General features: G+C 41.2%; 1 protein-coding gene across 8 annotated transcripts; it reads left to right on the plus strand.

The window, feature by feature from the left end:
• Positions 1-65: 65 nt before the first annotated feature.
• On the plus strand, positions 66-24,066 carry LOC6506170 (probable G-protein coupled receptor 158). Of its 8 annotated transcripts, none has more exons than XM_014905056.3 (15): positions 66-282; positions 1,474-1,924; positions 12,247-13,184; positions 17,557-17,796; positions 17,873-17,931; positions 18,136-18,255; positions 18,316-18,396; positions 18,465-18,810; positions 18,875-18,943; positions 19,000-19,401; positions 19,490-19,684; positions 20,891-21,072; positions 21,213-21,324; positions 21,710-21,730; positions 22,108-24,066. In XM_014905056.3, the coding sequence occupies exons 3-15, from the start codon at positions 12,390-12,392 to the stop codon at positions 22,303-22,305; spliced, it is 2,820 nt and encodes a 939-aa protein (XP_014760542.1). In that variant the 5' UTR covers positions 66-282; positions 1,474-1,924; positions 12,247-12,389; the 3' UTR covers positions 22,306-24,066. The 8 variants fall into 8 exon arrangements, with proteins under 8 accessions (XP_014760542.1, XP_044572212.1, XP_014760539.1 ...); XM_014905053.3 differs by having other exon boundaries at positions 67-282; positions 1,613-1,924; XM_014905055.3 differs by having other exon boundaries at positions 67-282; positions 1,613-1,924; positions 20,945-21,072.
• The last annotated feature ends 34 nt before the right edge of the window (positions 24,067-24,100 follow it).

Raw genomic sequence — 24,100 nt, forward strand, 5'->3', positions numbered from 1 at the left:
AGAAAGCTTACACTCTCTCTTAGTTGAGTGAGACTTAGTGAGAGAGCTTTTGAAAATCAACATTCCCTAACGCGCGCATCGGAAACACAATGGCAGGATTACGGTGTGAAGGTGCTCTAAGGATACGGAGAACACAATTGAGTACAGGACACAAGCGCGAACGCACACGCTTCGTTTTTTGGGGCGCCGTTGCCACAAGGGAAACCAAGTTTTGACCAGTGCCTAACCAACAAAAAAAAAGGAGGAAAAGAAATTGTAAAAAAAAATTCCTAAATCCGTGAAGTATGTGAAAAATTGTGTAAAAACCAGTGGTTATGAAATACGCAGCCATGGGCTAAGAAAAATAGCGAACGTAACCGGAGTTTTTTTGAGCTTATAAAAAAGAAAAAGGAGCAGCCTTTTCAACATGCGCCACGCATTTTTTGGGTGTTAAATGCTCGTGTATCTGTCGGTTTTTGCGCGCTTAGCTCTGTGGCGGCATTAATACACATACTCATACACACGCACACACACACACCCATACAGGCACGGACGCTAGCCGAAATCCTGCCAGGATATGCCTGTGTGTATGTGACGCCGCTCCGTTAGTTTTGCGCGCGTGGTGGCCATCCCGCTTTTGGTGTGCAAATCGTTTAATTTATGGGCAAAATATATTTTTATACGCATTTCTCGTGCAATCCCGCTTCGTTTTCGTTTTCGATTCGTTTCGTTTTTGGTTCGGTCTGGTATTCGTCGTTAATTTGTCGTTCCCTTTTTTTGAGCCAAATTCGTACACCCGAATTATCAACAACAAGGAGTTCCGTTCCTGCCAGCAGGCCAAAGTATCACCTTTCACACACATACTTCCTCGTAACAGGCGGCACACGCACACACACACACACTGGCACGTACACGCTCACACGCATTCGGGGCCACAGGATGTCTTTTTGTGTATCCTAGAGTTATTTTGAAAGCGTGCTTTATAGAAGCCAGGAGCAAAAAAATCCGCCGAGGAGCAACAAAACAAAGAAGAATAGGGGAAGCAAGGATATGGAAGGATGAGGTGCATGCGAGAACGGCAAAGGAATCTATTTAATGTGAAAAAACTGCCAAGTGCCATGAATTTTGGAGTTATTTTTCATTTTATTTTTAAAAAAGGTTTAGATATTTGAACTTATGAAAGTCAGAAGGAGTATTTTTTTAAAAATGTTTTTCAAATAACCTAGCTTAGTATTTATTTCTAATAAACCTCAATATCTGAATAGTTTTTCAATAAATCATCCAAGATTTCTTTGGCCAAGTTAATATTGTGGAGATTTTCAAGGAAAATGTTTCTCTTAAAAGTTTGATTCAATCCTTAAACTTTTTATTGCATACTTTGCGGAGTTGAGTCGTTGAAAAAAAAAATGGCTAAACAGGGATTGCTTTTTTAAAGTTACTTGCAAGTTGAGATTTCAAGAGATCTGTTTATAAGGAGTAAAATTTCTATTGTAGAAAATGTGTATGTGTGATAACTGAAGTCTGCAAATGAATCAAAACCCTAAATCGAATCTAAATTCAAGTCAAATATTAAATCGAAAAATCAACCAATAAAAATATCAAAATAATGTGGCGTATAATTTAATTCTACCAGCCAAACAACTACTACGGCGTTAACCCTCTGGTCTAAGCCCGCCATAAAGCAACTCGAAGCCAACTGCAACCAACCCAGCTAGCCCGGTTACAAAACGAGACAAAATCAACAACAATTTTTGGAATTAATTTTATTTGATGCGCGCGCTCATAAAAATTTACATAGAAAGCAGCACCACCAAACAGAAATACAAAAAATAAATAGACCCCCGCCCGCCAACGCCAACTCCCAAAAGAGGAGCGACAAAAGTGAATTGGTTAACCATGGAAAAGGCGTAACTGGCAACTGCTGACCCAGGCCATATAACTATAGGTTAGTATGTCCTCGCCGTCTTACTGACTTCGCACCCCTGGAAGGGGGCAGGCATTTGGCTTTACTTTGTCCTTTTCCTATTGCCGCCTTCGCTTACGCTTTCTTATTCTTAAATTTTTTTGCGTTTTCTCATTTTGTCTGGAGGTCCTTGTACCACGTTATTGTTAAGTTTGGGGTATGTTTGATCTAAAGGAAGAAGAGTTTAAGGATTCTAGCTAGATTCTGGGTATTAGGTATCCTTATTTTTTAACTATCCCTTTTTAATCACTTTTCTGTTATATTCTATTTAAAATATTTATTTATGTAAAGGACTTATCCTGTTCGAGAACTTATCACCCGGTATCACTCAGTCTAGATTTTCCACTAAAGCTTTCCGCTTTCGATTTTTTTGCTGCGTTGCGTTGCCCGCTCGTTTTGTTTATCCTTTGGCCCTGATCAAATAGGCATCATTTGCCTGAAGGCATCTCGAAAAGGAAAGGAAAAAGGTCCGCGACCGCATCCAGTTCCATCTCCACATTCGCACTGCCATCCTCCTCCCCGTCCATATCCGCATCCGTGTCCGCAGCAATGACAGCAATTTGAGCGACAGTCAGTTGATGACTGTGTTGACAGGAGGAGCAGGGCAGAGATGCGGAGGAGCTCCAATCTCTGATAGGGAACCGGAGGCCGGGCCATCGGGCCATCAGTATTCTCTGCATATTACAGAGTGCCGTTCGGTGCTCAGGCGATATTAACCCTATTTCTGTCGTAAATTAATTACGACCCGCCAGCAGATGGCGGGCAGGACATGGAAGGCGGCGAGGACACGCACAATTTTTATGAAATTTAATATCGAGAGGCCGGACGAAAAAGGCAAGAGATGAAACGTCTTTATGGCTTTGCGGATGAAGATATAATCTTAATAGTTTGGGTCCATCATAGTGAAGATGTGTTGTTTATCTCGTGCTTAGTATGCATCAGAGCGGATTGTGTTTAATGTCATATTCCTATGAATCTAAGAGTATATAATAGCTGTTGACCTACTTTCAAGATTTTCGTAAATATTTTGATTACAAAATTCGGCAAATAAATGGCTTAAAGAGGTCGTAGCTTGGACTTCTTATAATGAAGAAAAACATCTTTTTTATTCTTATTTATTGGCAGCACTTTTTTGAATTAACGGATGTAATATTTCATTAGCAACCTTTCTCTAATCACCATTTATTCTATTTTGTTTGCCTTCAATTCGCTTGCCAACTCCAGTAGTTGATTTCTTACACAGTCCTCGCCTCCTGCCCACACCCCATAGTGCCAGACTATATATCATCGGCTCCTGCGACTTCCGGTTGTCGCTTTTGGCATTTGCCATTCCCACTGTCTATTTATAGGCGCCGCTCACGCAGCCACTACCGCCCAGCCACTCCCACTTCCGCCCACACTGCAAGGAAAATTGAAAAGTAAATTATGTGTAATTTTTTTCTATTTTTCTACTCGGACTTATGGCAGGCTTGGCCACATGTGCAGGACCTTTCTTAACATATTAATAAACAGATGTGGGAGAAATAATAGCTCTGGAAGAATGATTTATGTTTAAGTTGTTTTCAAGAAAAAATTAATAAAAATATATCCTTTTTTTTTTATTAAATAATGCTCCTGTTTTGACCGCACTTGTGGCTGGTCTTGTGCGGAATTTATTGAATTTTTATTGGATTTCTGCGATGGGCCTCGTTGGCTGCTGTGTACACGCTAGGCGTGGCATAATTCATTATGTTGACTCACCAACACTCACCCATTCCCCATCCTGCCTCCCGCCATCCTGCCACTCCCTCTTCAGTCATCAAACGCCACTAATGACGTGCCGCGTGCTTTGCATATTAATGCAGAATGGGTATGCAATGGGTATGCATTCTCAATCAACGATTTAAAGGGCTTTAGGCTCTGGCGGCACAATATTGAATTTTATACTCGTTATGAGTATATACTCCTCTTTCCAAGGACACGCGCTGTGATTAGCACATGGCCAGAATGGCTTCCGAGTGGGGAATTATCACGCTGCAAAGATCAAAACCGGATTGCCAGGACACCCAAACTTCCAAAGGCCGAACCCTAGTCCTCTCGTCACTCACCTTTTAATATCAAAGCAACGCGAGTGCTCTTCGCCTCAATTTGGGCAGTCAAATGTGTTGTTATACTTATATACTCATATATATATTTGTGTTTGTTTGGATAGGAAGGACCCACCTTACAAGGTTGTCGATTATGTTCTGGAAGGCATTTAAGTTTCATCAGAATTGTGAAATTGTTTGGATACAGTGAGTTTAATCATCAGGGAATATATGATATAGCAACCGGCTTAGTCCAAGGACTTGTTTTTATGAAAATGAACTCAAAACCCTTATCTAAAATTAAATTTCCCCGAAACTGGTCTAATTGGTGGCCGGCGATCTTCCAGCTCGTTGCTTAACTAAACTAAAGCTATCTGAAAATTTTCATTTGCATGTAGGAGTATTTACATATCTGCTCTCCGTTTCCAATGCGAAGACAAACTTTTTGGACCGTCCAGAACTTTTGGGCCAGCGTAAAAAGTTTGGCCAAACACTGTGCCTGTGTCTGGGTCTAAGCCTGGGCCATGTCGCCTGGACGAAGTTGGCCGGAGGTTTTGGGGAAGTTATCGAGGGGTGGCGAGGAAATGAGTAAGAGGACGGGAGGAGGAAGGCCTAGAGCTCTAGCATTTCTAAGCAAACGTTTAATATTCACGCTTGAGCGCATTTCCAGCGCGGGGGAGGGATGAAAATGTGTGAACTGTTTGACGCTTATCTATATGCCTTTGCCTTTGCGTTTTGACCAAATTTTATTGCCTGTTTCCAGGCCAAACGCTCCGTTTCTGCTCCAGTGAGCAGCCGTTTCGGTTGGCAGTGCCAGTGGCAAGTCCGGTGGCAGTCTTAATGTTCCGGAGCGTCTGTTATGCAACACTAGGATGGCTAGGCTGGCTAGGATGGCTGGGCTGGCTGGTATTAGCAATTAGCCACCAAGCCCCAAAATAGCCGGAAGGATGCCCTCCTGCATGATGATTATGTCGACGGCAAAGCAAAGTTCATTACTTACTTGTCATGATATTAATCATACGCCGTGTTGTCCGCACAAGTTACGCTAATGAAGCTCCCGTCCCATGGCAGTAATAGTTCTAATTTCAGGCATTTAAGGCACTTTAAATGCAATTTGGAATTACTTGCAAAACACCGCTTGTTTACATACCCGACATCCTGCTCCGTCCGGACTCGGCTCCGGACGTGGCCTGCAATTGCGATTCCTCTTTACTGCCGTCGTTTTCTGTTTTCTCGGTTCGTGCCGAGTTCGTGATTTGAAGTCTAGTCTGCTGTTTGCAACTATCATTCAACTTTCATGCGAACATTTGTTCAGTCCTTCATCCCCAGAGCAATGGTGTGTGGGTGGAGAGTGGGTGTGGCCATAGCCAGAGAGCCAGCAAAAAATCACGAGTCCTTTCGAGTAGCAGTCTAAGTTTCCATTTCACTGTGGCTCGAATTCAGGAAATTGCATTACTGCCAGAAGGCTTTTCAAATTTTCAACCTTAATTAGAATAAGGAGAAAGTTCCTTATTAATATTTTTTTTCTCTTTTTATTATTTGATCAATAGTTCCAGGACGAATAAAAATTATAGCTTGCAAGATAGTTTGTCAAATTAGCTCACTATGGTCTATAAAAAATGAAACCCTAAAGAGAATTAGTTATATGACCTAAATACCACTATATGGACCTTAAGTTTGGTTATCAAAGTTTCCTGGATTTCTTTCTCTACGGCTCACTGTGCCGGAGAGCAGACCGACGAACCATCAGCGGAAGTGCTCGTCGCCATTTTTAGTGCACTTCTTGAAAGTGCGCACATTTCCGTTTGGCATCAATGATTCGGGCCAGACTAGACCAGGCTAGTCACTCGTCCCTCTTTATTGCTATCAAAAAAAAGGAAAGGAAAAAAATATATAAGGAGAAAAAGAAAACACCCATGCCCACTTTTAAGATTCGTTTTCTTCCTGTTTCCTGCCTTTATGGTCTATTTTCTCAGCCCTGCCCGCTGGCTCTTTTGGCTTTACTTCGGATGATTTTAATTTTGGTAAAAGTTGTCACATTTGATTTTTGGCAATTGTTCGGTTTTATGGTGCGCTAGTCTCTGCTTCACTCCGGTTTTTTATGGCGCTTTTTATGTGGTGGCATGCCTCTGTTTCTGTTTCTGCTGTTGCTTTGTTTGGTCGAAAGACCCACGGACCCACGGACCCACAGTTGGCAGTTGGCTCTAGCCTGTTGGCTTTATTGTCTTGGCCTCCCGAAGCCATCCAGCCAGAGGGATGCGGGGTCCGGTGGAATGGAGAATAAAATGCCTGTTGCTGGCCATAGAATGGGATGGAAGTGGCTTTCTTAAAACAAAGAGCACAGAGATTAAGGAAGCGGAGAAAGTTTTCGAGTCCTGCCAAACGAATCACAATGTCTGACACACTCCGGGTGGCAAAAGGAACTAATTAGTCGGGTATTGTAATTTATATCATTGTATTCTCAGGATTTAATTTAGATTTGTGAGGGAAAAGCTATAAATATATGTATCTGATGGCCTGGTCTCTGCACACAGTATGCCATGGCTTCTGTTAACCAGCTTATATCAAATTAGTTCATGAAGCCTTTGTATTTAGTTTTACAAACATTTCTAATTCAATTATACTTGGGAAATTATTAATACTCGCTAGACAAACAAAGGACTACGGTCGGATAGAGTTTGGTTTAGAGTCTAAACTTTAGAAGCACTTACCAAATTAAGCTAATTTATTGAATTATAAAGTTTGTTAATTATTTATACTTAAGCTTGCAAGGTATTGGCATAGTTACTTGTACATTTAATCCCCACCTATTGGCTAACTGCTTCGATAGAAATCCTAAGTGCTTGTGTGAAATATCAGTATCGGTATCAGTCCTAGCCTTCTCCTGCATAATATTGGTCCTTGAGGCTTTATTAAGAGCCCACCCAGGACGGCAAGCCTTTAAGATATTTATGCTCTGCAATTTCTTATGCAATTATATTTGGCCTTTGCCATGGGCCAGGCCACCCACCTCCGTTCGCCATGGTTACGGCTCAGCCTCAAATGACATCGGCTAAGAGTGGCTTTGTCCTGGCCAGGAGAGTACACCCCCCAGCCCTCAAGCCCCGTATCCTGCCATTCGCTTTCCATGTTGTGTTGCCGCTTGACTGCACTTTAGATACACATATTGGATGCATGTTGTACACAGCTCCGCTACGCCCAGGAAAAGAAAGAGGATCCGGGCGGAGAAGGAGCTGGAGAAGTCATGGACTCACACACGTTGCACAAATAGAATGGATCGAAATAAAATCAAGTGAAATTTGAACTTTTCTTCGAAAAGCGAAAATGGAAAAAGCGTTGTTTGTAAATGGCAATCGAAACAGCTATCGGAGCGACACTTTTTCACGCTCTTCCAAGCGAAATAAATGGAAAATGTAAGCCGACTATTTGATTTGGTAGAAAACAGATTAGGAAATTGGTTGAAAGGTTTAAGATGGTATAGCTATTGAAATATATTAATTTATTAGCCCATGTAATCAGTATCAGTTATTCCATCATATTCCACTTCGTAGCAAAAATTTTCTTAGACACTACAATATATTTTTCCTTCTTTTTATCGCTCGCTCTTCTTAGAATTCATAGAAAGCGCCTTCCAAAGGCCAGCAACAACAAAGCTAATAAAAAGCTATGACCTCGAAAAGTTCAATTTTGTTGCTGTATATAAACGTTGAGTGTGCTTGACAATTTTTCACTTCAAGCAACAAATTATGCCGCAGCATAACATTAGACACACCCACTCGCACACACACACACACACAAACACAGTTAAGAGAGGCCTTCGACATTTTGAAGGGGAACCCTAACCGGAGACCTTCCACCTTCCCCATCCGGTTTCCCCCGTTTTCAACCAACCCCCTTCATAGCTTGTGCGTGCCAAGCCGACTCGGCAGCGACTTTATCTAAAAGCGCACTTAGCCCAAGTAGGCCAAGTAGATTATAGCCAAAGAGCCGCTTGTCTATAAAGGAAAATACATACTTGTATTTAGTCTTATAAAATATACATCCGCACAAAGGATATGTGACGAATAATCGCAGTTTGAAGAGGACAGTTTCAAGCGCCCGCCATCTGATTATTTTGAATTAAAAAAGGGGTTTGCAAAAATCGTAGCATACATTTCTGGGTCAAACACTCGTGATTGTTCGCGGCACAAAGAGTCAAGTGCCGCATTATTATTTGTTAACCCAATCGGGGGAAAAAAAGAACGAGCAAACGAACGGGCTACAAGACCCATTCAAAAACGAGGTTCTAAGGACACCGAGGACATGGTCGTCCTTTTAATGATATAAACACTCGCAGCACTTGAGTAAATTGCGCATGTAAACAGCCCCCCTGCCCCCCAAAAACAAAAACAAAAATGTGGGCCATCCAAAGGCAAAGGAGCCAAAACAGGCAGACCCTGAAAAGTGATTAAAACGATTGTTGTACAACAATGTCCACGTCCTTGTAAGGGTTTTGCATCCAATCCCCTGCCCAGTTGCCGAAAAAATAGAGCAGCCATTACATTGCTGTTTCTTCCTTAAAATTTGTTTTTTATTTTCCTCCTTATTCTACAGGACAGCCTCGAAAATGGGTATTTGCATGTAATTAAAAGTAATGTGTTTTTAATAAACTTTGCCAGAGAATCCTTAAAATCCTAGAAGTTTATCATGAATTGGAGATTCTCTTTGGGAAATAGACAAGCTTTTACGAAAAGTATATACATATCTGATAGATAAATCTCGAAAGTGCCTAGCCATTAATCAAAGTCTGAAATAAAATACTATACATTTTATTATTTATTTCCGAAAAATAAACCCTTTAGGCCAAGAATCACTGTGTATAGTAGAGAAATTTGTGTCTAGGAAAAGGCCTAATTGGAAAAGTGTTTTGGGACTGGCACTCGAAGCTTTTAGCCAAAAATATTCCGACAAAGGCACCAAGCGGAAAGCGATTTCAAGCGATGTTCTCTGATTTGTTGGCTTTTTGGGGCTCGTTTTTATTTTTTTTTGTATTTTATATATATTTGGGGTATAAGGGTGTAGGGATGTAGGATGTTGGTGGAGGAGGCGTGGCAGCTGCTTGAGCTGATTTAAGCAAAACGGGACATTATACAATGGAATGCTGTGAGTGCGACCGGCGAACAATTTGTCCTCGAGGATGTCAGCGGCACTCTAGTCGTCTGCTCCAGCTCGAGCTCCTGTCTGCTGCTTCTTGTCATTATAGTTGTTTGTTTTTTGTGTTTTGTTGCTTTTGATTTTGTTGGTTTCGTCTCTCCTTCTGCAATTGCTTGGCTTGTTGCTCTCTCATTGTTTAATTGTTAACCATTTTGCGTGTGAGTGTGTGCGTGTTTTGTTGCATTGTTTGATTGTTTCACGCCCGCGCTTTGTCTCTCTTTCTTCACACAAATGCGAATATATATATATGTTATATACATATGTATGTGTATGTGTCAAATAGCATTTGTCTAATGAAAAGCGCTCTTGTCTCAGCCACACAGACACACACACGCGCCTCTCACCCCCAACTAGCAGTGCCTCCGGCCTTTTGTCCCACTCACTCTTGGTTTCTGCTATTTTTAGCTCATTATGTTGCCAAGGGCCCGAAGACATTGGATGTCGAGACACGCCTCGAGCCTCCGGATTCATCTTCACTCAAATTGATGAACTGACACTCACACTCACTCACCCACCCGCCCCCACATCCGGTATCCCCAGGGCAGTTCGTTTGTTTAGTCAAACAGTCTCCTAAAATATCTCATAAATACTACCATAACTATGGCTTATTCGCAAAAGGCCTTCTGCTTCTTTGAATTTTATGGTTCTTGTTTACCAATTATTATATTAATCCAACAGTGCACTAGAAATGCATTTCGAAGAGGCCTTGAATGACTTTATTAAAACACTCCGGACGAGATGATAGACAAATCCCGAATAAATACCAATCCTCTTAAGACCCCCCCAGCCCGTTTAAAAGTCAATTTCATCCGTAAATATCGTTTTGATTGCTTTGCACACAAAACATAAAATAATTGCCAGAAAATATAAATATTCAACAGTTGTGGGGGGGAGGAGGAATGACAGCATATCCTTCTGTTGTTTGTCCATGAAATTTGCATACCGAACTTGTCAAGGAGTGATAAATAAAGGGAGTGACAGCAACCTCAACAAATCCAATTTCGGATTGAAATGCCGCATGGGTGCAAGTGATTTGTGATTTCTTACTTATGTACGTGTGTTAGATGGCAAAACCAAAGTCAAGACAGCTGACAAACAAACGGGCAATTGTGGAACTTTAAACATGCAACATGAACAATGTTTCTGCCTCCAAGTGGCAAGGTGGCATGGTGGCCAGGTGGCCAGTTATATGACACCGAACAAGACAGTTGAGCATGACACGGCGTCGTGCCAACTGCAACCGTATTCTGGTTAATTGAAAAACAGAATATGCCACAAAATGGCACACGCCCATATACAGATACAGATACAGTTGCAGATACAGATAGCCAGATAGAGATACATTCTCGCATCCTTACCGCATTAGCTGCAGTTGAACGAGTGTCAAGGTGAGGCCAGGTGAGCCCAGCCAGGCAGAAAACAGGCTGCAACAACACGGATCAAATGGAAAAAAATTCTTGGCAGAACATGAGCTGGGTTCTGCATTTTTCACAGCACTGTGAAAATGTAAAGGTCTTTCTCAAACTGAATTTAAATTCAAGATAGCTTTTTCTCACATTATAATATCAAGCTAGAACCATTAAAGTGAGACCTATAAAATGAAGAACCTCCCAACTATAAGCAGACTTTAATATGCCATATGGAAGGCAAAAATGATGCCATAATTTTCGCTTGAAAATATGCAAATTTAATAGCTCCACAATGGATGGGAAGCCTGTCTTTATCCTCACTGCATCCCAGCTCTTCCTTTGGCTGCTGGCATCTGGCCAAATCACGTAATCACAACTTGTTTATAGCGCATGTGCCAACTATTCCCGACTTTCAATCTGCCTCCATCCCCGCCAGAACTGCCCACCTGTCCCCTATCCTCTATCCAAAAAAAAGCAGGCCTCCTTCCATGCAGTTGCAGCCATGAAAATTAATTTCAATTAGCGGAAATTGTTTTTACACCTGTTTGCCTTCCAGCGCAATCGTCCCAATCGTTTGGCCAATTTGCGGCCTGTCATCGCATTGACGTGGCTAATACAGAGCCTTGTACGGGGCCATGTAACCTCATGAATATCCTTGGCTATCCATTCTAGCTGGTTGTGCATATTCATAAATCAGAATAGCAAATTGCCAGCAGCAGCAGAAGCCGAAGCAGAAGCAGAAGCAGCAGGAGAGCTCGACAGAAACAACAAAAAATTATAGCATACCGCCGGGCGACACTTGAGTGCAGCAAGTGCCACGCCCAGTCTCGTGGGGTTTCGTAGCTTTGAAAGCCACTTTTTTCTCGCTTTTGCACTGATTCCGCCAGTGGGAGTGGCGAAATGGCAGAACCACTTTGCACAAGCTGAACCATTTAAAATGGTTTAATTATTGCAACACTCAGCAGAAAGGGATATAGGGTTTCTCCTATAGAGAGTTTAGGGTTTTAAAATAAATTCAATTTAATTTAGTTGATTTTAGATACAGCTTTAATTATAAGAGTATGTATTATATTTCAGATTCAAAATATTTATTATTATTTCATGTTGAATCTGCCACAGAAAGGATAACCTAATGTTCCACTGCATATTTTATAAACTATTTTGAGAGTATATCCTAGTGTCCTGGATGTGCTGATAATTTCCACCCACTTTTTGCCTGCCACACGAAATGTTTGTGGAGGTTTCTCAATTAAATTCCAATTCGCGCAGCAATAAAAACTGTCATTTGGGGGGATCTTTGTGGAAATGTCAGTTTTGGTTTCAGTCCTGATATCAGGGCAATTGGAATCAGTTTATTTGTTGCAATATGTGTACAATTATTTAGCAAATAAGTCAAAGTTAATTAAATACAAATACGAAAGGATAAATATAAAATAGGTAATCACTTAACAAGGATATAATTGGATTTATTTATAAAATTGCATTTAATAAAGCCATGGAGTGGCTAACTTTTTATTATTTTTCATTTTTGTTTACCGCATATTGTGTAACACTTTATTGTAGAACAATAAACAAAAGTTTTAATTTATTTTCTGACTAAACCATAACGTAACAAAAACTTTTCTAATATTCGCAGATGAGCGCGCCACTGTGCCACAATTTCTGTTTATACCTGTCGAAGCTGCCACACCCTCGAGTAACTTTTTCTAACGCTCCGAGGAAAACAAAAAAATAAAAATAGAAAACAAAAAAAAATATATTGAAACCAACATCAGTGATATGGAACTGTGCATAGCAACAAAGTCAAAAACGGAAACAGCTCAGAGTTCAATGCAGGAAAGCTATCAAAAAAACTATCAAAAGAAATGCCACCAAAATCAAACAAATACTCAAGAAAGCAATTGCAACAGAAGCGACAGCAACAGAAACAGAAACCACAGAGATCGAAACCACCTGAGAACGGAACCAGAAAACCAACGAACAACAAACGCAAATGCAACATCATCAACATTGAAGTGCAGCAGGAGCAAAAACAGCAACACTGCAACACCAAGTATACAATTAAACACGCTCTATTTGCTGCTGGTGCTTTTGATACTCGGCCTTGCCACGGTTGGTGTCTCCGCCTCCCCCTCCTCGTTCACGCCCTCGGTCTTCTCCCGCGAGAACCGGCGCGATGCTCTTTTGGCCTACTATAAGCGAGCCCATCTGCCACCGAACAGCATTGCCTCCTCCACCTACGACCTGGCGGATTCCCAGGAGCCAGATCTCGAACAGAACGAGGGGCTGGAGGGGCGACAGTTCCATCTGCACGATGCCTCCGCCCTGGATTTCGATGAGCTAACACCCACCGACAGCGTGGTGTCGGCCCTCAGTCGAGCGGAGCGCTTCCGTTTGCGAAAGCGCAGCGCCACCCCCACAACGCCGGCAACTGCCACCACAGCAACACCAGGTCCCAGCGCAGCAGCAGCATCGGCCAGGATGCCCAAATCGGAAGGTGCCACAGCAGCCACGGCGGAAAGCAGCGAGGAGAAGTGCGAGCCAAAAGTTCTGGAAACCCAGCCCGATGAGCCGGTGAGTGGAGAGTTCAGCTTTATTGCTAGTGATTAGAGTTAAGAAAAATAGTTGTTCTCCAGAAGCTAGACCTCTAGAACCTAGTCTAAAGTAAACACAAATCCACACAAGTTATTACACCTCCTAGATACATATACCCTCCTCCTAAGCCACTTTACAATTCAATGCAATAGCAAGTCGGGCCAAAAGTTTTTACATTGCTCTCAGTCCCGACGAGTACTTCCTGGATCGGGGCTGAGTGGAGTTTCCAAGAATAGCAGAAACGTGCAATTTAGTAGCCAAAGTCTTGGAGCAATCAAGGAAATACAAAGGTAGACTCTAAGGATGGAAGTTCACCTTCGCCTTTCATAACTTTTGACGGACGTCTGTGAGAACGAGTGCAGCTTGCACCGCATCGATCCAAGGCGGAGACAATTAACGACAATTTACAAAATTGCCAATGCCGGGTCGGCAAGTACGTTCGTCCCTGTCCCTGACAAAGAGGGGTAATAATCAATAAAATTGCTGAGATAGCAGACTTGGTCTCTCCCTGGCTTTCCTGCTGACACAAATCTTGGCGAAAATCTGCGCTCACAAAATTCAAATCCCTACAGGCGCCCACCCATTTTCCGTTTCCGTTTTTATCCCAGAGTTCCCGCCCACCTTGTTGATTGTCGTAAAAAATATTACGCATACGCCATGGCTGACGCAAGAAGATGTCGCAAGAAGGAAACTTTTCGGCAGTGCGGGAAGATGGAGATGGAGTGGAGTGGGTATTACATAGAAAACCGCGGGATTTTGGAAAGAGTTGTGGCCTGTCTTGACAGCATGTCATACGTGCTGCCGTCATCCCCCCGGCCTAGTTTATATTCTTCCTTACAACTTAATTAAGAGATGCTAATGAAGTGAGCAGAGCACACTCTGCTGGCAAGGACACTCGGAGAAAAGTTTATATCCTGAAAATGTTTACTTTTCTTCAACAGGTTGTTCATTTTTAGTTTTAGATTTAATTGTTTAAGATTTAATAAATACAAATTTAATTTAACAATTATTAACTGAAAAATATCCTTTTTTTTGCGAGTGCAAGTAAATCCTGATCTCACACAAAGTGAATTCAATTAATTTAATTATTTCATATTTCTCCGTGTGTTCATCACAATATTTAAATTGAATTTGCATGACAATCCAAGCCGAGCCAAGAGCTTCAGACAAGAGCCAGCTGTGTGTGGTGGTGGCCCACTAGCAGGACCTGCTACCCGCAGGACGACTGGCAGCCTGTCAGTTCCTTAGATGGCTATTATTAGCAGCCCACAACGCGAATCAAGTATAAATATTCAATAAGTTGACGGTGCAAACAGAGGCCAATACGTGACGTGCTCGAATCGATTACCCAACAAACATCCACTGACGCAATCGCGAGGTCCTGCTGTAATTAAATGGCAAACAATGCGCCACCCCAGGGTGTGAGTTGAAAGTAAAAGAAAATTTGGAAATTGCCGTAGAGCATCCTTGTTGCGATTTGAATCTCGAGTGGACCCAACTAAATGCCGGATGAAATAATAAAAATAAATATGACGCCTGGCAACAGCAGCTGACAGATGCCAGCCTGGACTTGGTCCTGGCTTTTGTCTGCTCCTGGCTTTCCTTCTCTCACGCTCTGGGCATATCCTTGTGGTCAACAGCCAACAGTGTGCCTTGTCGAATTTCATGTCAAGCATTATTGTTGCTCCTATTGTGGCTGCTGGGGCTGCTCTTTCTCTGAGGAGAAAGTTTTCCCTCCATTTTGTGTTTTTTGTTTTTTGTTTTTTTTTGGTCCTGCGAGTGTGCGTGTTGTTCGGCTAACAACCGTGGAAGTTGGAAAGTTATTAATAAGTGTGTTGTATTTTATTTTCGGAGATGATGCTGGACACGCATGTGGTGCCATTAAAGTATTTTTTTACCATTGGCTTAATCCATTTTTGTGTATAAATAGTAATTGAAATTTAATTGAACCTGAAAACCCAATAAAGATCAATAAGAAAGCACTTTAATTTCAAACCGAAAAGACATTAAGGAGACTAATTGGTTTAAAAGCAAAGCTGGAAAATGATGAGTTCATTATTTATAGAGATGTACATTTAAAAACATTACCACTCAGCGATATCATTTATGATAATCTGATGAATAAAACAGAAACCCACACGCACAGTCGACTTGGCCATTGCCAACTTCCGTAGCAATCAGCTTATGTCATTCAGCATGTCTCTCTGAATAATAAAATGAATGCAGGCGAATGTGAGTGCTGCTGATATAGCCGTTTTATAGCCAAGTATATGACAGCTATTAGTTATACAAATTTTGTATTTTTAAGAAAATATATATAGCTATATCAGTGGATATTTGTTAACAAATCACTTAAAATATATCTCATTAGTAGTTCCCCTTCTTAAATCTCCATATTTCAACCTCAGTAGAGCCACTGTGAAATGCAAAAACAAAAGCTAAACATTAAGGAGAATCTTAGAAGAGGAAACCACTGACGACTGACATATTTTATTCATTAGGCACAGGGGCCAGGGCTTAGAAAATAAAGGCAAGAACATGCAAATGACAAGCGGGCGGAACAAGCATACGACCCGTATACAGCTACGCCATGTAAATATTTTTATGGTCATAAGTAGGAATTTTGTAACATAACATGCCGAACGCTGACAGCGGGCGGGAAACTGCAGATGGAAATGCCTTTCGGGGTTAGGGCGGAATGGACATTAAAAAGCCAGTAAAACGCGCTTTACTGATTTCATTTGGCACAGCCGCAAAGCCAGCACAGTAAAGGATAAAATTCTAGCAACAAAAAATGCCAAAAATTATATTTAAAATAATTCAAAAGGAGTAAGCGAATAAATTGTGTTTTAATTGGGAATATTTCCTGGAAATAATTCAGTAAAATATATTTTTCTAGCCTCTGCTGTGGATTGGCTTAGAGGGCTTTCGGTTTGGTTGTGTTTGCATAAGTATGCATGTTTTATTGCACACACACTCGGTGTGTTTTGTGGCTGATGCCGCCATTTACAAGTGTTTTCCACATACATTTGTGCTCTACCTCTTAGAAGTGAGAAAAAGGGTATACATGTTTTTTTTATAGAAGTTTGAAGACTACAGAAAATATTCTAGGATGGTATTTGTACCATTCTTAAAAATATATATCAAAAATATACAACCATTCTCTATTATGAAATAAATATTTTGATAACCTAAACTCCCTAAACTATCATCTCATAATAACATACTTTTTAGAAGCAGTACTACCCATATTTATGTTTATTTTCGCACTCCATCATAGCTCTATCTGGAAGTGGGTCGAAACATCCTACTCATCCCGATTCCGACGGCTACCTAACACTGATTGCTTTTACCTCGATATGTTCATTTGCGGGGGAGAATTTACATATAAACATTTGCACACAAAAACATTCACCGACATCTGTATAACGCTGTTGCTTGTCGGCAATTTATTGGGGGGCCACGGTGGCGTATACGCAATGCGGCCGCTCATCACTCGAAGCTCTCGGCTAATGGGAAATATTTGTTTTAAAAGCCAAAAGGTGCCTGTCCAACTACATGACTCACCCACAGAATACACGTTTCACTCCTGGCCCTACTCCTCCTCCTTCTCCAGGGCCCTCTGCACCGCATATGTTTGTATTTTTGCTACGGCTGTGGTTACTTTTGTATCCCAAAGCCATAATGATGTCATCAAAGTTCAGGACACCCTCCGGCATCCCTCGTCCCTTTGCGTACATCTCGAGAGCTTCTGATAGCTTGTAAATTATGTACAAACATTCGGTCACTTAAGAGCTAAACAAACTTGGATTAAAACCTGTCCAGTAGTCCCCGAACCCGGTGGAGGGCATTAAATCCTATTATTTGCCAGTCGGAACAAAGAACTTTTTTTGTAGCAAAGGTGTTGGCCGGAAACGTGTCCTTTGTGCGCCAGGTGAATAATTAATGGCATCGAGGTGCATGAAAAAATGTCCACTTAAATCACATGGCAGCCGGTGCGTATACTCAATTTTTTTCGCAGTTTCGGAACATTCTTTATAAATTCTCATTCGTAAATTACGAAACTTAAAATATTTATTTACGTGAATGTACACCATGGCAATTAATTCCATTTTACAGATCAACAGCATTATTTATTTAGTTTTCGGTTTGACTTTTCGGCCGAATATTTGCATTTCATTAAGCCTTAAGCTGTTTTGTGTAATGTCCTTAAAATATACGAATCATTTTATACTGTTTGAGAGTGCCAACGAATAAGTATTTATTAACATATGCGAGTGGTTATCCCTCAAGTATATTTAATTATGCTTTCCCTGCAATTAATTTTGATCTTTTTTTATGGATTTTTCAGTTTTACGACTACACCGACATTGCGGAGGATGCTGCCAGGCAGTTTATTGAATTTTTATCGGGCAAATTTCCAAATCAAAACGCTCCGATTGCCATCGACGAGCCGACACGTGCGGAGGTGAGCCGGAGGGCGAACAGCATCGCCAGCTACGCCCTCAGCGAGGACGACAATCTCCTGGCCTTCGCCATTGCCGCGCCCAGCATTCACACGGTGGTCGTTAAATTCAGGGACAACGTTACGGTATGCACACGCTAATCGGCGATAATGGAGGCCATATTAATCATGTATACATTTTTTTCTCTTTTGTAAATAACAGATACCACCGGATCAGGTGCACAACAAGGCGTATCTGGGGTCATACTGGCGGGAGTTGGGGTGAGTTAAACGACAAATAATTACTGACATGTATTTGTCTATAAACTTGAAATAAATTAAATAATATGTATAAAATATAAGTCTCTCTGTTGAAACTGTTGCCATCTTTTAAACTACTTAGCCACGCATTACACATTGGCATAAATACGACTTAAATACTTTTGGAAAGTTGCCCATAACGTCTATTATGTGTTCCCTTTACAGTGCGGCCTGGAACAGCACCGACGGCACCCAGGAGTGGGGGGCTCCCTTCCGCGACTGCAACCTGTTGAAGCGACGCTGGCTGTGGCCCTTTCGCATATCCTTCAGCGAGCATAGAATCAAGTAAGTTCATCCCGACGAGTCAGATGGCAGCGGCATTATTTATGGAAAACATTTTTGCAGAATTGTTGCGGCCGCCTTTATTGCCGCCGACGAGGATGTGTGCAACGACGGCCTGGAGGAAGTTTTCGGTCGTCGTCATGGGTAAATTATGCACAGGACTTTATCCTCGAGCGATGTATATAAATATATGTAATCTGAATAAATTTCAGCTGCGATCGAAATACAACTTTCTGCCTTCTCACGGAGAATAAGCCCGCCGCCACTAGGGATGTTTATACGTGTTTGTGCCGCGAGTCCTTTTACCTGCCCAATGCCACGCTCCAGGGATACCGTGGCGATCTGGTGGAACTGTCGGAGGGCTACGACAACTACTCGTGCATTCCCTGCCCGGGAGGATGTACGAACTGTGACAGCAACGGCGTCTGTCTCACCTTCCAGGAGGAGGTCCTCAACATGGACGCCTGTTTGCGCCTCCTGGTGGCCATTGTCCTGGGTGCCTGCATCCTGTGCTGTGTCGTCCTCAGTGTGATTGTTTTCAGGCAGAGAAAGTGCAAAGTAATCTACAGACTGTATAATTTAATCCTTAAGACCTTAGTTCTAATAATTTTATTATTTTAAGGCCATTGCCTCGGGCATGTGGACTGTGCTGGAGACGATACTCCTGGGCATCGTTTTACTTTATGCATCTGTGAGAAAACCTCAAGAAAGATCCTACATACGGAGACTAACGAGATATCCTTACAGGTTGCCGTCCATTTCTTTCCCGCCTCCACGGAGCGATGCCTGCTGGAGCCCTGGCTGCGGGAACTCGGCTTCATCACCTGCTATGGAGCCATCATCCTGAAGCTGTATCGCCACCTGGTGGACTTCCGCACCCGCAAGGCCCATCGCTGGGTGCTCCGCGACGTGGATCTGCTCAAGTATCTGGGCACCATGGTGTTCGCCGTCATCTGCTACATGGCCGCCTTCACGGCCTCGTCGCTGGACCTGCTGGAGAGTGCCCAGCTGGAGAGCCTCCGGGAGGCGGACACCAACACCTGCCACCCCCTCAAGTGGGAGCTGGTGACGCAGATCAGCGAGATACTTATCCTATGCTTCGGACTTCATCTGTCCATCGCCAGCCGGAATGCCAATACTCAGTTTAGGGTAAGAATACTGTCCGATTTCTAATTAGAGCTAATGGGGGCAAGTGGATTAACACTCGTTTTTCAATTTCCTTTCGTCCTTTGAACAGGAACGACAATTCCTGGTGACCGCACTGACGCTGGAGTTCCTCGTCTCCTCGAGCTTCTACTTTCTGCGCTTCGTCTACCTGCCGGAAATGAGTCCCAGCACCATTCTTCTGGCCCTCTTCGTCCGCTCCCAGCTGACCAACAGCTTCGCCCTGGGTCTGATATTTGTGCCAAAGTTGTGGTATCAGCACAAGCAGGTAACCGAATCGCGTTCAAAGCGAATCCTTCAGTTATCTTACTTTTTAGTTGTGTATATTGTTTTTTTGTTTTCCGATTGATATTATTTTCGTGCTAGGAAGTCTTGCCTCCCAGTTGGGCATTCATTTGAAAAGTTTAGAGTGCTTAGAAGGTCATCTTAGTCGCCCACCCCCTTATCGCATTGTACTGTCCGCAGTGGGCGCAGTTCGCATTTCGCATTTGGTATTTAAAGTTGATTGAGGAAACGATTTTTGTTACTAACCAATCACCACAAAAAATTGGGCCCAAAAACCCATCGAAAGCTTTGTTGCTTTTGCTCCAAATCATTATGTTCTTCATTTGTTAACGATTATTCATAATTTCTCGTTCTGGTTTCATATAAAAAAAGTGAGAAAAAATTAACATAATTTTAGTATTAAGCTAACATTGAATTGAAACATTAGCCAAGCTATGAAGTTGCTGCAAGTGTGTATCGTTTTGTCTCCGAATGTTTGTCTGTCTCTTAATTTACTCTTTGTTTATACTAACTAATACTTTACTAATTCTATAGCACCTTTGACTAATTTGCACGCTGTTTGATTTGCATGTTTTAACTGATTTTTGCATGACACAATAAACTGATTAACACAAACACTTTGTTTAAAAAAAAACACAAACTTTTGAATACAAGCAAATGACAAAAATCGGTTTCCTTTCAAAATCCCAGAAATACCAGATATATTCCAGACTAGACTCTCCACAATACTTCCCTACTCTCCTTCTGTCTTTATCTTGGTCTCTCACTGTCTAATTGTGTCTCTCAACCGAATAAAAACTAAAACTTTAAACTAAACTCTTCTGTCCAAGTAGCCCTCTTATAGCAAACGTCCAACTTTGTTCAGTTTTTCGTTTCATTTTTGTTTTTCGAATTTTTTGTTTTTACATTTCCAGCACCACCACCACAGACACAACCACAGCCAGTGAGCACCACCACCCAACAATCCACCCAACCCCCAACCCAATTAAGAAAATACATACGTATATTACAAACTCTCGAGCACAGATCCTTCAACTTTTTCCGTACTTGCTCTCTATCTCTGTCTCTTACCTTGAGTTCCATTTCCGTTTCCGTTTCCGTTACCATTTTCCTTTTTCCATTTTCCGTTTTCCGTTTCGGACTTTCTGAGTGTGGTTTGCGGTGTTTGTTGCATCTTCATAGCTTGCAGGTTCGTTCGCTTGCGTACGATCTATCAATACGTTTACCTGTGGATGCATTCAAGGGTACGTCGCACGACGCCGGCCAGCGGCTGGGCGGCGGTTACGCCGGACTCTGCCTTGGCGACCCGGACATCGGCGAGCTGACCATATCCGAAATGAGTCCCGAGGACATACGCGCCGAACTGAAAAGGTAATGGAGACAAAACCACTCTCGATATCCTTGCAGAAAACAAAATTTTATTTTTTAATATGTATTCTGTCTGCAAGGACATTACATAATATTATTTATTTATGAAAGTTCCTTATCCTTGTCCATTTATCCTCTTGCAGACTGTACACACAACTGGAGATTCTGAAGAACAAGACCCTGCGACAGGATAATCCTCACATCAGCAAGCGACGCGGTGGTCGCAAGGCAGGTCATCGTCGCTTCTCCTTACAGGTGAGTGGGCCATCGCCTGGTCGGTCGTGTAGTCCTAGAGCTCACTGCACATGACTTCACCAAAAACGGCCAAAGGGGAGAATAGTACCGGGGGGCCATAGATGATAGGATTACTCAGACCACTGTTGCTGTAATTCTTCAAACTTGATACGATCCTTGAGCTGCCTATCCCCGAGCTTCCTAGACTTTTCTCTCCACCTCTATCCGTCTCCGCCTCTATTTCTAATTCTGATCCACTGTATACTCTTCAAAGTACTGTATGCCACTAATATTAATACATTTATAAATATCATTGTTTTTTGTCATGACTATGTACAATATGTATTCGAATTACCCCACCACAACCAAACCAAACAAAAACATTTACCATCAATGTTGAATGTAGAAAAAGGGCAGCAAGGATAAGGTAAGAACCTGTCAGACGCATCCTAGATAACCAACCCCCCAAAAAAACCTAACCCCCAATTTAAAACGATATTTGTGTTGTGACTGTAAAACTAAACCCAAATCTTTAAAATAAAATCTAAAAATGAAGAAATCTCCGCACGTTTGTCGATGAACGTTTAGAGCCAAAAGTCCCCAAGAGAACCCAAAAAACCCCTTTGGAAATCCAAAAACCATTTAGACTGTATGTGTGTGTGTGCTTGTGTCCGTCCATAGATAGCACTTCATATTCAAATAAAAAATTAAAAAAAAAAAAAAATAATGCACACGAAACTATCAAAGACTAGAGTCTGAAAATGTTATACTGAGATTTAAGCAAAACTTCTCCGCCATTCACAGGCTCTAAGTGCCAAACACCGCAGCAACAAACACCATCAGGACATTGAGATCACCGAGGCGGAGCCATCCCGTACTCCCGAGGACTCGGTGTGCAGCGCCGAAGGACCCACGGACACCTATGCCGAAATATCGGGCGTCTCCCACTCCATGCTCTCCCACTCGATGATATCCCACTCCGTTGTCTCGCACTCAAAGTAAAAACTTAAACCAAAAAAATATTATGTATATCCAAAATAGGCAGGATAAGTTCAGAGAAAAAATAACCCATAGTACTGCGAAAAAGATGAGAGTTTTGTATATATGTAAGCGTTAAAGGATACGATGCATGTTGGTATTTGTAGATAATATGTACAATGTATGTGAGGTCTAGGTGCAGCATAGATATTATTATGTAGCGCAACAACACAAACAATAAAAGAATTACTTTAATTTCGCAATGAAAGAAAACAAATTGAAAACACTAAACACAAACAATAACATAAATTACTTTATTGAATTGAAACGAAAGTGGTAGAGAGTGAAAGTAAATGTGAAAGTGCAAGTGAAGAGCAGTCAAGTTTTTTACAATTTTGATAAAATTTTAGAGGATTTTACTTTATTTTGAATTTTTCTCAATTTTAAGTTTAATTTTCATTTCTATGCCAGGATCACCGAAGGATCAAACTTGTCTGAAGAAAAAGAGATAGAGCCAGAGTGAGAGAAAGAGAAAGCTATTCAACAGAGCCCACCTGTGTAGGTAACGATTAAACTGTAAAAACAAAAGCCACAGATACTAAGAAGCTAATTAATAATACTCCCTCCCAGTAGTAGAAAACATTCATTTGAGTTCCTTTAAAGTTAATAACACTTGCCTTTGTTTCACTTTCCACTAAAACTCTATAAGGAGCAGAGTTGTCGAGAAATCATCCTTAGAACCGAGATTAATCAGTTGTAAATTTGAGCTTATAGGCATTAAAACTAGAAACTCCTCCATAACTATTGTGCGTTTTACGTCTTACTAATCTTACTAAATATACGAGTATACTTGTATTATATGTGGTCGGCTTATAATTCCTACTCATTCCCAACCAAACTCCGAACGGAATAAACTTTTTGTAAATAAGACACGATCTGTGCGAAATATGGAAGATAATTGTTACCAAATACAAATCGTAAAGTTCCCATTCGAAGGCGAAGTGAACATCTTAGGAGAATGCTTATTAGAGGCTTAAGTATTTTTTTTCCCCCGATTCAAGTATTATCACACTATCCATTGATTTCCCTTAAACCTTTCTAAACCTTACCAGAACATCTTAAATTCGTTATTGTCAAAAAAAAATATAAAGATGTTCGAGATAGAGTATTGAAAAAAAAAAAACACAAAGTGAAAACATTTCAAATGTACGCAATAAATTTTTGGAGACGCTCGTTAAAAAAACAAGTGGGGGAAACCAAGTCCATAGAGAACATATAGTACAGTTGCAATGGGCATTTATATGGGGTATAAAAGGTATATCTATATACACATTATAAAAATATATAGAAATTAAAACATGGCAAATGGTTAAATTAGGTAAACATACAACATGCATGCAACAAATTGAGCATTTAAAAAAAAGTCAAAAAATGAAAAGCGAAATATGAAATTTAAAAAAATAATACCAACTTTTGGTTGCGTTTGATCAAAAGTGTGTGTGTAAAAATAAATATTTATGGCATATACATAAACATATAACTAACTTATATTATATATAAAAATATATATACATATATATGGGTGTAATCAGCATTACATTAAAAATATAAAAGGACGATCCGACGGGAGGCGAACTAAATTATTGGCTCAGTGCATGATGAAATTTCAAAGAGAATAAAATTGAAACATAAAACATTTTGAAAGTGTGATAGTGTTCATAATAATCGTTCATTGTAATTAAAGGAGAAAAGAAAACATAAATAAACTAAAAGATCAAATATTAAGTGTATCCTTTTTTTAATTTAATAGCAAAGGCGA

Source organism: Drosophila ananassae, chromosome 3R (genome assembly GCF_017639315.1).
Source record: "Drosophila ananassae strain 14024-0371.13 chromosome 3R, ASM1763931v2, whole genome shotgun sequence".
Classification (NCBI taxonomy): Eukaryota; Metazoa; Arthropoda; class Insecta; order Diptera; family Drosophilidae; genus Drosophila; species Drosophila ananassae.

What these genes read in the sequence shown, in the direction of transcription:
- LOC6506170 (XM_014905056.3), top strand. Translation starts at nt 12,390, where the DNA reads ATGGAACTGTGCATAGCAACAAAGTCAAAAACGGAAACAGCTCAGAGT. An exon ending in TTCAGCGAGCATAGAATCAA is followed by an intron (nt 18,256 to 18,315) that starts GTAAGTTCATCC and finishes ACATTTTTGCAG; the next exon opens with AATTGTTGCGGCCGCCTTTA. An exon ending in TCGTTTTACTTTATGCATCT is followed by an intron (nt 18,944 to 18,999) that starts GTGAGAAAACCT and finishes ATATCCTTACAG; the next exon opens with GTTGCCGTCCATTTCTTTCC.